General features: G+C 32.3%; 1 protein-coding gene across 1 annotated transcript; it reads right to left on the minus strand.

Annotated features, from left to right (window-relative positions):
• Nucleotides 1–13,097: 13,097 nt before the first annotated feature.
• LOC128211704 (uncharacterized) lies at nucleotides 13,098–14,326 on the minus strand. Its single transcript, XM_052916724.1, has one exon. It carries the CDS (start codon nucleotides 14,324–14,326, stop codon nucleotides 13,205–13,207), a length of 1,122 nt encoding a protein of 373 aa, XP_052772684.1. The 3' UTR covers nucleotides 13,098–13,204.
• Nucleotides 14,327–14,650: the final 324 nt, after the last annotated feature.

Below are 14,650 nucleotides of genomic sequence, written 5' to 3' on the forward strand. Positions count from 1 at the left end.
TGTTTCATTTATAGATGGCCATGATGAAAACACTTTTAAAAAGCAAAGACAAAACATGAAAGAATTTCACGGTTTGATATAACAAAAAAAGGAACAGGCGGCAATAACACCCTTTTAACAACATTGCTTTTGTGAAGTTGAATGGCACGTTAAAAGATTAATGTGAACTATACAAATGTTTGAAATTAATATCTTTACCTAAACAAAGACTTTTCAATTATGTTTTTAAATATTACCTATACATTCGTTGCGATAATGCATTATTGTTTTCTTTTATATAAGGCCAAAATTTCTTGAAACAATTCAAGTTCGCATGTATATATATATGCATTGAGTATGTTTCTGCAGATAGAGTTGGGATCTCCAATCATTGAAGTACTTGGGGTTTACCTATAAATTTATTATTATTTGTATTATTATCAAGTTTCCTCAAGTTTATGCATACTTTCATAAGATTTACCTTTTACGTCTTTTCGTTATTTAGGATTGTTGTGATAAGAGTGAGGTTTGTGCACATAAACTGGTTTAAACCCCAGTAAATTTACATTTTACTGACCGTTACTGACCGGTACCTAACAATTCTTGATAAACATACATAGTTTTTTATATATAGTATGTAAGCTCTGTGCTGTTTGTGGAGTTTTGTGCTGTTCTTTTATGTTTCTTGTTTGTTATTTTTTTGTATTTATGTTCTATGTCTTTGGCGTTTACCCAGTGCCATTAAACCGGGATTATGTTTAAACTTTTTGCTACCGAGCTTGTTTCTGTAGTTTTTCACATAAGTATTGAACTGTGGACAACATCAACAATGTTGAATAATATGACAATGGGTAGAAATCCAAATGTGATCAATACTGCTAAAATACTAAATGCTTAATGTATTTACTGTCAAATATTTAGTTGTTTTCAATAACAAATAACATGCCGCTTGTACTCTAAAACGAGTAAAATTTAGTTGTATCCCTACAAAACTTGCCTTTCGTAACCAATTATATTGCTTGTAATAGTATTCAAATTCAAGAGATTTCCAACTACTAAGAGAAAATGAACATGCACACATATACATACAGAAGTAGGTTCACTGAAATGTCAACCCAACACACAATCAGTTTCCTGCTTGATTGAAATTATCCGGGTTGATCATCAGCGTTTTAACTAGCATCAAGCTTCAGAGTCACAAATATGACCTCTTAATATGTCTTTTATTTTTATCTCCTATCAAAAAGTCATTCATCTTCCTAAAGTTTTAGTAAGTTGATGATAATATACATTGGACGAATCTGCGTTTTCAATCAGACTAATTTTCTTGAAATAGAGGGAATATTAGAATTAATACGTATGTAAACGGAGAGAAAAAGCAAATAAGAGTATCTAGAATATTACTTCGTCTTAAAACAGTCGATTCTGCAATTACTAACAAACTACATGTTGATAGAACTTGATGTGCGTGAATCACTGTAAATTGGATTGCATTGTTATGCATTTTACACTGTAAGGCTTGAAATATAAAGCTTTCGTCCACACGTACAAAATGTCCTCTAATGATATTATAATCGATATTACATGGAACGGCTCAGTATCGAAGCATTTAACGTCGACCTTTGATTTGAGGTCAAAGTCCAAGGCCAAAGGGGCCCACATTGCGACACTCACCATACAAAAACAAACATATTTAACATGAACTTTTAGTGGACTCGCTCATGTTTCGGCAGTATTTATCCCTGTAACGCATATACAAACATTTATAGCATAACTATTTTACCTTTTATATACAGAAATTGCAGAAGAAAATCACTGAAAGTATGATTAAAAATGATTTTGTTGGTCACGAACCCGTGCAGGTACATTCAATTAAGACATGAATGGAGGGATTGGTGTCATTATCGGGGTATGAACGCAATTGGGCTGGTTAAAGTGTGTGGAGTCCGACGGACTCCATGCGTACTTTGACCGGCCCAACGGCGTTCTTATTGCCGATAATGACATCAATCCCGCAATTCGTTACTTATATTTACATGAACAGTTCATTATTTCATTCAAGAATTGTGAAAAAAATACTTCATTTAATTTATAAAAAGCTTTCAGTAATCCTTTCTAACCATTCTTTAAATAGAACGACCCGACTGTTAAAAAATAAATACTTCATTTCATTTATAAAAAAAAACCTTTCAGTAATCCATTCTACCCATTCTTTAAATAGAACGCGGAAATATTTTATCAAATGACGCCACAATAACGCGGGAAAAGACCAACATCTTGAAATCACTTTTAAACGTAAAATTGAAACACTTATGGCAACATTACATTGAACATATCATAAATTATAACCTTCTAAAATGTTGATTTATATCTTACGGGAGCTGCTGACATAATAAAGTATTGTTACGTTTGAGAGTATTTGTTTACTTATCGTATTCGTTTTTTGAAGTCATTATCGACTTGGCGGTCATTGAAATCACCGCAACTGCTTCATAAAAATGTACGTCGCTCTAATGCACTCAGATTTGCGAAGGCGAATGGAAGTTATGAGTAAAAAAACTGTTTACAGGACACCTAATAATTACTTTAAGTTCTGCATGCCAGGAAGTTTTGTCGTCATATATCATTATATTTATGGGTGATAATGAAAACGATGCGTTGTTCAGAATCATTTAACTCAATATATTCTCGGTACGTTCTCTAGACCATAGTTCAACAGTGCTCATCGGGAACATTGAATAGATATATATTTGGTGAAAAAAAAGACGGATTCATATATGTTTCCTCACGCAAAAGCAAAATACAAATTAATTAGCAATATTATTGTTGCCTTTTGATTAACTTCCGTTATTGTTCAACTTCCTGTGTTCTTGTTTAATGTAACCATAATTAATATTAATGACAAATATGTCATCGTTTATCAACTGAAAACACACTTTTAATATGTGTATGTCTTAATGGTATTGTAAAGCACTAGATCCATACAACTGGACGGTTGTAACTGTTTGGTACAATACTGATATTAATCATAGTGTAACTTCTAATAAAACAAACACGCCACACTAATGTAGTGAAATCGAGACTGTGTTTATGTTTTTAAATTGAAACATTGACACAGTTTAATACAAAATTGCTGTCAATATGGAATATTTATACCACAAATCCCAGTACTACAGTTGCTTATCTTGATAATAGAAATACCGTACGCCTGTTCACAGATTCTTAAGTTCAGTGTAAATTTGTACTTATTACACAGTTATTCTGTCATAGTGTTTATTGTAGTACTTTTACTTCGGGTTCTATGTTTATTTTCTCCAGGCCAATAATTTATGCTTATAATATTTATTTGACTTATTTATTCCAGGCCAATAATTTATGCTTGTAATATTTATTTGACAAGTTATCCACATTTACCATCGTTACCTAGCTGTATACCATGAAATTATCACTATGAATAAAAACATAGCCTGGTTTATGTATACGACCAGTATGGTTTGCAGCTAATACCATTGCCAAATAATGAAGCCACAATAAAAAAGCTCAGTTTAATCCAAGCCATAAATAATTTGAAAAAAAATAGTTATCAACATTGCAACCACTCGCTTGTACAATACTCAACTAACTTAACTGTGCCACATAGGGATCGTAGTAACGTTTGTATTGTTCTTTTTGATTGAATTTTAGTGTTGTTACGATTAAAACACGGCTACGAAACTCGTTCTTGTATCAACTGTTTTATTCTCCGTTTTCTCTGTTTAATAAGTGCATTGGACATAGTTTCTAACAATTATGTTTGTAGATTCAATAAGTTACTGCGCATTAACGTCTAGTGTTTTGACATAATCCATACAATATACCACCCCGGAGAATATGGCGATCGAATCAAGATTATTTCAGATTTGTAATAGAAAATATGTAGGAGGTGTGTGTTTGGCATACAAGATAGTTAAAACCATTTGAAATATCTAAAACTAGGTTGATAAATTTCATAAGGTGTGTTCTTCACCATCTCTGCTAAATAATCATTTTTATTAAAAATCAATTACATGATATTGTGAGTGTCACAAATGATTTTGCATTATTAAGTATATACATTCAAACGTACTAACTTTACGTCAAGAGAAAGTATACGTTATAAAACGAATAAATAAAAGTACAAATAGGGACTATAACACCACAAAAAGTCGATCAAATGAGATGAAAAATGGCATTTCACAAAGTTGTTAAAGTCTTCATATATTAACATTCTTGAAGCTGAATAAAATACCAAATTACGGTATAACTGGTTACACATTTCCGCAATAACGCAGTTAAGGATAATGTAATATGTTCCAGACTTATTCGATGTTTCAATTAGGCTGCGGCTTCGTTGTCGGGCAAGTTTTAACTTCCGGACATTCTTGAAGCTTTATAGTAATGATACTTTTGTAAAAGTATTGTTTCTTTATTTCCATGTTACTATTTCCATCAACCGTTTAAGCATGCCTAAACTAGGTATCAACGATCGATAGTATAATTTGTTATCTCATTATTTAATTGCATCACGGAACACTTTAAAATATTTTTTTATGTAGTGGTTGCTGATTTGATACGGCCAACGATACAACTTACATACATTTGGAAAAAATGATCATGTGGAACTTATTGCTTCGTTTTCGAATTTTGAAATAGCGATAACTAATCATTTATGAAAACACACACTTATAATAAGGACAATGTATTTGATTGACATATCACAATTTGTTCATCAACATTTTTTGTACACACAAATAGAACCTATTTGTTGAATATAAAAACAATCTTTCATTCGCAATTTAGCAAAAAGTATGCAAAACAGGGCACAATCTCTGCTTCTCACAATGTATTCCCACTAATCAAAAAGGTTAAAGGTCATCCTCATGGCCTTTTAATGTATCAATATACTTGCATAGAAATAGTTCTGCTAACAGTTTTGATAATATATGACAAATATATTTGTTTCTAAAGGAAATAGGTAAATATTTATATGAACAGCTACAGAAACAAGCTCAGTAGCCAAAAGTTTAAACATAAACCCTGTTTAATGGCACAGAGTAAACGCCAAAGACATAGAACACTAACACAAAAAAAATCGTAAACAAGAAACACGGAACAACAGCACAAAACTCCACTAACAACACAGTGCATACTTACTATACAAAACTAGGTGTGTTTATCAAGGATAGTTAGGTACCGCCTTGGAACGTTCAGTTGAATAATTTTACTGGTGGTTTAATATCAGTTAGTGTGCACAACCCCAATCTTATCCCAACAATCCCGAATAAAGTAAAAACGTAATTGATAAATCTTATCAAAGTATGCATTAACTCGAGGAAACATAAACATCGTTTAATAAATGTTTATCAAATTGTTATAATTATCTTAATTTCTAAATATATATCCTTGTGATTAATTTGCGCTAGTCGCTTATTCATGAAATGTTTTGTTATGATATAGAGTGTATGGAAACCGAAGTGCAGTTACATTCACAGAAAAACAATACAAAACATACGTTTGTATAGTTTACGTCAATCTCAAAACGAATTATAAAACTACCTATCGAAATTCAAGGTTGTTAGAAGGCGTTTAAGCCGCCTATGCTTTGTTTATTTAACGCAAAACACTAACTAAACCCAAGTTGTGTGTTGCATTATTAAGAGTAACTTCCACATATCGTTTGCTTTGTTGATTGATAAGTAGGTGAATAGACTTTTAATGCTAAGAACAACAAACTCTAGTGCTGGCCTTTTCGAGGTACATAGATTGCCATTTAACATTTCATACTCGGTGTGTATTGCTCATATTAAAGGTTTAGTACGTGTATCGATTAAATCAGTTTGTTAAAATAAGTATTGATCCTTTACGAAATAATAGTACATCACAATGACCATGGCGAAATCATATAAACATCTGTTTCGTTTATTATCAAGAACATCAGGATTTATAGAGACGATAAACATCCAAAACAATTACATTTGTCTGTGATTACTCTATTCTTATAACCTTTGACCCTCGACTGTTTGGGCGTTAAAAGCAACAAAACAAATTGTATGTTTGCATTTCTCAGGACTTGTAAACTTCACGTTTTTCTAATGCCGTTCCCCTCAATCTCATTTCCGCGAACAAACAAATCACACTTACTCTGACGTTTGATACATTTTGTATTATAGCTACAATAAACCATGTCACCGTCAGATGACAAAAATCATCAACTTGAAGTATAGTTGCAAACAGAGGTAAAGATGATATGTTTAACGGCTCGTAGAGCGACGGTTGCCGGACTCTTTATTATCCTAAATCAGATATCATACAGTTGAAATGTTATCGAAAGATCAAGTGGCGTCACTTCGCCCGCGTAGGCTGCTCAGTTGCACCGTTTCCGAATATGTGTATTTTACGAGATCATTTAAATAGAGATTGAAGGGTAAATATGGATTTTATTCTAAAGTATTTCGTTTTAGTCTGCTGGTACGATATCAATCCTCCAATTGCATGTTTATTTTCTTGCACACACTGACTGATTCATCAGCTCATTGTAATGTATTGGAAATTGGTTGAGGAAACAAGTATTAAATGTCGAAGTTAGTCGCACAGCCTACTCTAAAGTAATACAATGCGCACATAGCGCAATGGTTCTCTCAAATGAAAGGCTTATGTTTTATTCAGCATGTTAAGCGTTGGACAATCATATACCGCATAAAGTGTCTTGTAATATCTGAAGATAAAATGTGTATTAGAAATGAGGTTTGATACTCCATGAGCCCAATAAAACATACACATACAAACATACCACGCAGATAATGCTTAAGCTTACCATAATATAACATTTTCATAACGACAGACATGCAAATAGCTACAATAAGTCGTATACTCGGTTCCAGTTAAGCATAACATAGTTGATGTGCTCGTACCATTTCCATGTACCCCATTGTCCTCTGTCCATTAACTGACATAGTTTAATGCAACGAGAACAAAAAAAACCCAGATTATAATGCAAACTTCGGTTAATTTACTATATGAAATGTACGCCTTGGCAATACTCTTAGATATGCTATGAACTGAAGTCAAATACAAAAGTGAACATGGTTGACAAAAAACTACAGAGAACAACAGTTTAATTCCCTCTTTAAGATAAGAAGGCAAGACAAACCCAGCAGCCAGAATTCTACTGGGAGATTGTTTGAAGTATTTAATACCCATTAATATGGCGCTTATTGTCTCAGACACAAGAAAAAAAATCAAATAATGTTTAATAAATGTAAGAGCGCTTTGTTTACGGGGGTGTAGGTTCGTACGTCCTAAGGCTTTCATTACTTACGACCGGATCAGCGTGAAAGTTAATATATTTCTACATAGCTTAATGCTGTTGTTACAATCCTTTAAGATTGGAAGCCGTGTTTAAATTCATACAAAATATTTATGATATGACTTCAAATAAGAAGCAAACTTTTGAACTCCATGTTAATTGCATAAGTCTTGTTCCAAACCCATCTTGATATTTTTTCAGAAGATTCGTATGATGGATCGACTTATGATGAATACCTGCCCCGATAGTTTAATGTTTATCATCTATGAGGTATTTCCTCTTATAGGGGAGAATGTTGGCGTATCAATGAGCCGTTAAATGATGAGAGCCTATCTGCACCTCTGTTTGTTTCACTGTTAATGTGTCAATCATTCCTGCAAGAGAATGATTAGGAGTCGTCTTTAATAAAACTGCGTCCGTAACGGAATATAGCATTATTGAACATACGCAAAAACAAAATAACATACTTTTTCTTGTATAATAAGCATTTCGCAATTTCCGTTTACAGCTCCATTTCAGTGAATGGAACAGTTGCTCATCTAAAATGTAATTATTCGTGCAATTACAAAGCTAATTACCTAGATACATGTATTGCAATCTCTTGTCAATGTTGATAAAGGAAACTGCCAGCAAATATACAATTATACTGGCATCTGTTGCATTTGAAATCACTTATTTATCATTAATTAATTATGTATACTTTAAAGATATTGCTCTTTGCGTTTTCTTTGCGGCGTATTATAATTTACAAATAGACAACATACGCCATTGTTGTCCTAAATGATTAATGTGATACGATGTCAAATACAGGGACATTTCCAGCATACAAAATAACACTGCGTTTAGAATCAAAACGTTAAGAAACAAGGACTACCAAGCTATTAAACTATCAAAGTAACATATGGTGGGATAGTCGCCTTAAGGGGTTATTCATTATACCGTCGTGTATTTTATATTACTTATTGTTATATGACACTTTTGTTTCATATATTTATCCACCGAACTATTCAAACGATGTCGAAATCTTGTTCTTTACCACAATTTGGGACAAAGGGCATAAACAATGGGCAATATATCAAAAAGGTATATATCAATACCATTGTTTCGAAATTTTACGACGGCAACAATTCAATTTAAACCTTGAATCCGTAAAAAAGCATGTATTTGGGCTAGGATACATTTATCACTTCCACCCTTTATTCATACTAATAATATTTTGGCCAGTTTGCACATTTAAATCATTTGATTGTTTTACAGTCATTACTTAACATATAATGACCAATCAATAAACATTCCGGCTAACTTTGACCAATCTTTATAATTAAACAAGTGGCGAGAAATGATATTGTTTAAAAGTAAAGTGTTATACGACAGGTATGGCGGCATTGTGTTAAACTTTATGTTGGCTATTGTTTTGTATTTACTCTATGCTAAATATCTCCCGGAACACATTGACTAAATTTGATTTGAAAATCTTGAATTGTTTTGGAGTGTTTTCGAATAATGAACATATTGCACACCAGTGATGCTGATTATGACGATGACAACGACGTTAAGGCTATGGTAATATCTCAACTTGTTTTCCTTAACAAAAAAATACTTGCTGATAGGTAAATGCTTGCTATGATGTATGAGTTATTTTTTGTTCCATGAGCAGCTTTTATAACATCCAACATATGTTTGACTAGGTAATTATAATAAAACATAATTTAATTTGTAATTTTATTGCTGCCCACTTGTTCCAAGATAAAACATATTCACAGTAACATTACAAAGCAATTAACCCTACAGTTTTCTAAACGATTAAAAGCTAAGCCTGTTATTAAATTACACGTTAATTGGTTTGTGGTAAGAAAATACATTTTGAGCACTAATTTAACGGCAATCGCCTGGCTTGCAGTCTTTATGATCATGCTATGTTATTACAATTACTGACTGGTTGATGCTCACAAATGTCACAGATGTTGCAGACGTGTTATTGATCAATTGAATGTGGTCACATATCTTCTCATATAAATATTTAAACCACATAATTTTAAATAAGAGACAATACACAAAGACATACTATTAACGCGTCGCTTTCATCCGATATAGTTTCCTTTGCCCCAAATATCCCATATCGGGTCACCTTCTAATCCCGTGATGTATAATGCCTGCTTGTCATCAGGAACTGCAGCACGACAAACGAATATCATAAAATGCATAAGCATAGTAAATGATCATTCTATCAACCATTGTTTGGTATTTACTTTGATGTAAACTAAACCTAGTTTTCTTTGACGATATGAGTTGAACAAAATGACTTGAAAAATCTGTGTTGACCCAATGTTTTAGAACAATAAGTTCTTGTTATTTATTTGATCTACAGTGTATGTAGAGTAGGTACACAGTGGCTGTTTTTATTATGAATCGGTATTAAGTTTTATTCAATATATCTTAAGTATGTGTATATCGCTAAAGCTAGTCCTAGTTTACGATAACGCAAAATATTCACAGCAAGTCTCAAACAAAATGCATCGAATTTTGGAATTAGCAATAAACGATGATATCTACACACAAAAATCTACATTTTTGATTGCGTTGGCCTATATTTATTCATTTTGTGAAACATGTCTGTATTTATGTTATAAATCAACATGAATTATACTATCTTTCGAATATCGACACTATCAATAGTTTGCATTTTAAAGAAGCATACAAAACAGGGTACAATTTCTGCCAGATTTTTATACATGTTTTTGTATAGCAATTCAAATATGAGCGTTACTATTGGATCGAGTGCAAATAAAACCCTATTCTGTAGCATCTATCTCAATATACTCCCAGTTCAGGTGATATTCAAAGACCAGCCTGCCCTTCTTCTAATGTATTGATAAACGTGCATAGAAACCTTTCTGCTGACAGTTTTGATAACATTTAGCGTGAATTATTGTTTCTAGAGAAAACAGCTAATTGTTTATTAACTCGTTATATCTTAGTTACAATATTCATATATCCTGATTAACTTCCGCTGGGTCGGGAATACCCGCTGTGCCACTTTAATTGTTACAATACGGGTGAAAATGATATTGGCCTTTATGAAAAGGGGAATGAATAGAAGCAAAAGTTTTGCTTTCATTCGAGGTATTTGGCGTAATAAATTAATCAGCTGATTTTTTTAAGCAAACATTATTTCTTATTCTTGACTTTACTAAATAAAAAATATTTCATCGCGATAACCATATATATATTAGTTTAATTCTGTTGTAAGGGAACTTGAATTGTTTCGAGAATGTTGGCTTTATATAAAAGAAAAAAATAATGCATTATCGCAACGAATGAATAGGTAATATAAAAAAAGGAAAAGTCTTTATTTGGGTAAAGATAATAATTTCAAACATTTATATAGTTCACATTAATCTTTTAACGTGTCATTGAACTTCACAAAAGCACAGTTGTTAAAAGGGTGTTATTGCCGCCTCTTTCCTGTTTATGTGATATCAAACCTTGAAATTCTTTGATTGTTTTTTCTTGGCCTTTTTAAAGTGTTTTCACTATTTATCATGGCCATCTAATGAGATATTTTTACTAGTGCTTACTGATCTGACATACCTGTATTGCCATTCAACATAATCGAGCTTGGTGTATAGAATACCTATATATTATGAATACTCAGTAATAGTCAATTGAATACGATAAATGTAAAGTTTTAACAAGATAAATACACCAAAATGAACAAACATAACTCTGTTGTATTCATTATCTCGTGTGCAATTCAAACATGTCTGGATCTATTGAGGCAATGAACTACTCCGGAAATGATATTGGTGTGTGATCATCTATCTGTAACTATTTCTGACCCTTGGGTATTTGGGCGTTGAAGGCAAATAAGAAAATTGTATGCAAGCGATTCTCAGACATTGTAAACATGCTTTCCAAATGCCGTTCCTCTCAGTTTAATTTCCATGATCAAATAAATCACATTTTCTCCGACGCTTGATACAATTTGTATCATCGATAACAATAAACCCTGTCAACATTAGCTGACAGGACTCATCAAGTATAATTGCAAATTCTGTTCAAGATGATATGCTTAACCGGGCGTATAGCAAACTCTGTCGGACACTTTATTGTCCTAGATCAGATATCATACAATGACGATGTGGTGAAAAGGTCAAGTACCGTCACATTGCCTGCTGTAATCTCCTATCCTCCCACTTGTTATTTATTGTTTATTTTATTGCCATGAATTGCGAAGTCTATAGCAATGCGACTTTACAGCTATGTTGATAGAGAAGCGCCTATTTCGATAAGGACTGTTCTTCCGTCTGTCAACGACGCCACAGTGCTTAATACGCTGTTTTCAATGGATTAGAACGACGAATAATTCATAGATGTACTAATGTAGAAGCATGTAATTCAGTCCGACGGTACACTTACACCATATCCGGCAATATATTTTGTAAGCAATACAAATTTTATGGCGCTCTTGTTGCCTAAATGTGATGTTAATGTTCAATCATCAGGTTAAGCGTTTATAAATCGCATACTAAATACGTAAACCAGTCTGTATCATTGGCAGTACTAATGTTAAGTTAATTCTAGACACTTCGTTTACTAAACGAAATAGGGCCGGTCAAGTATCGCCATATAACTTAAGTTCAAAACCACCGCTGGGTCCACTGTTCTTTAATAATAAGCATTTTCAATATGTGAAAAGTTTTATTTGCACACAATATAATGTAATTAAACCGAGCCATAAATCAAATCAAAGGGAATACTATCAGGAAAAAGAATTAGCATTAAAAAACAGAACGACATTTTCAAAATAATGGTAGAAAGATTTAAATACAATTAAACTTAGATGAATGTTAATCTTGGCATATCTTTAAATAAAAAATAACTTGTTCTCATAATTTAAAAGGTCTCTTTATTGATAAACCAAGATGAATACATGCTATGAAAATAATCATTGTGCTATCGCAATATTTACACTTAAATTGTTATGTTCAGCATGTTGTAAATATATTTACAATTCTTTTGCTATTATTAAACTATGTTATAATGCAATATGCCGGTGGTTTCAAAGCAAATGTTTTTCTTTGTCATAGTTACATTACAAGAGAAGGACAACGACCTGTTAAAATATACTATACGCTTATCTCAATATGTAAATGTGTATTTTCCCTAAGAAAGTAATACCGAAATCATCAATCATTTAGACACTTCGTGATGCTTTTGGCCAGAACGATTTCTTTGATTTTGGTAAGATACTTTTATATGACGAAGAGTGTCATTCCGACTGAACATAAATTTTGCTTTCTGAGAAGAAACTCACCCACCATCACTGGAAATGCTTAAGACCAAACTCAACTGAACATGCATTATTGGTTGTAACTATGCCTAAGGTGATCGAATTGACTGTTTTGTTGGTAAACAAAATGGAATTATAAAGACGGGTAATAAGGAATATCTCATATAAACTTACTTTTCCCGTTCAAAACAACAAATATACACAACATGTACCCAGCAAGAGAACCCCAAAGGGCCAATCAACTTAAGTTGGAATAACGAAAAATAATGTGGTGAAAAAATCGTTTTAGAACAAATAAGCACGTCTTCTCCGTATAATGATAATAACAAATCCAATCTACCTTAAGAATACGATGTTTTAAATATCAAACTCTAACATAAAGAGCTCATTCGTTCATACATTATTAAAAGAAACGGAATTTAACAAAAGCTATTTATTTTGTGTTTCTGGTGATGTTATCCGATGATATAACAGTTTTAAAACAGTTTTATTTCATAATACAATAGACAATATGTCCATGAGTATACATATTATAAAACGTACATTAATTGCAAAATAAGTCATAGGTCGTAAGACATGATGTATTAACAGCGAAGAGGATATGTTTTTTACTCATAATACATATGAAACGTCTTTCGTAATTCAAACGCTTTATGCACATACATCGCTAAATTTCTATTCACAACAGCTTTCTGAGAGGTCATCAACTCAATTAACTTAAACATATTCCGTCTTTTAAAGTAATATGGTTTGATATACATTTCTCGTAGTTCAGCATACAATTGACATTCAAGTAAAAAGTGGTATTCGTCTTCAAGAGTGTTACAAAATAAGCATGTTCTTTCATTATAAGGTGTTGCTGTTGGTTTATGCCATCTACCTGTTTCGATGCTCAACATATGACTTGACATTCTTAACCTAGACAATGCATATCTATATTTTGTTATATTTACATTACACAAATAGGGTTGTAATTCAAAAAACGACACATGCACGTAATTTCGAGCTCTACTAGACTCTCTGAGCTCAGACTGCCAAATTTGTATATAATTATCAGTAGCCCTTCTTTTAAACATATTTAGAAACAAATTTATGTCACCAACACCTTGACTAAGCCATACATCATTAAAACCTAATGCTTGTAACAACTGTCTTACATTGTAAGCCCAGGACTTGAAATGTGGATTTTCCTTTAAGTGCATACAAAGTTTATCATACATAAGTTTAACATATTTTACAGTGTCCATTGTTACAATCTTTAACCAATATCTTATGACATTAATCGACCTTTTACATAATAATGAGGTTCTCCCAAGTTCACCATAAACAAAATTTTTTTGGGTCTGTAATCGCACTCCTAACAATTCTTTACAAAAACGTAAGTGTATTCGTTCAATTTGAAGACTGTTACTAAGACCCCATATTTCCGATCCGTAACTCAAGACTGGATAAATAAGTTTATCGAAAAGATCCAATCTATGCTTGATTGAAATGCAAGGATATTTAGATATACAACTTTTAAGCCTGAAAACCGCCTTAAGTGCTTGTCCTGACAAAGCATCAAAGGTTTTTGAAAAAGAACCTCCAGGTGTGAAAACTATACCAAGGTAAGTAAATCTATCCACTATGTCTAATTCTCTACCCTTATACATAAATTTTACATTTCTACTTAATCTTCCTCCTTTTCTAAACATGATAAACATGATGTTCATGTCCTGAATCGGAATCATTCGCCATTATACAAAATCCATCATATGATTCCATAAGCGATTTAAAGGAAAAAAACATCAACACATGATACAGCAATTACTTATCGCTTAAGACTGCAAAACAGAAATACATTTGAATAGTTACAGGTATGAAAATAGCTACATCTTAGAAGTATAAGTATAAAAAGTATATAGCGATAAATGTGAAGTAGTACAAAGTTAATATTTATTTCTTCGCACCAATTCCATATTCACCAGTTTACTCTTTCAATAAACTTACATACTGGAATCTATCTCGAACAATCAATACATAAGAATATAACGAGTTCATATCTCATGTTTTAT

This window comes from Mya arenaria, chromosome 12, assembly GCF_026914265.1.
Source record: "Mya arenaria isolate MELC-2E11 chromosome 12, ASM2691426v1".
Taxonomy (NCBI): Eukaryota; Metazoa; Mollusca; class Bivalvia; order Myida; family Myidae; genus Mya; species Mya arenaria.

Bases quoted from the DNA above. Each gene is read 5' to 3' on its own strand.
- LOC128211704 (XM_052916724.1), bottom strand. From the start codon at position 14,326: ATGATTCCGATTCAGGACATGAACATCATGTTTATCATGTTTAGAAAA.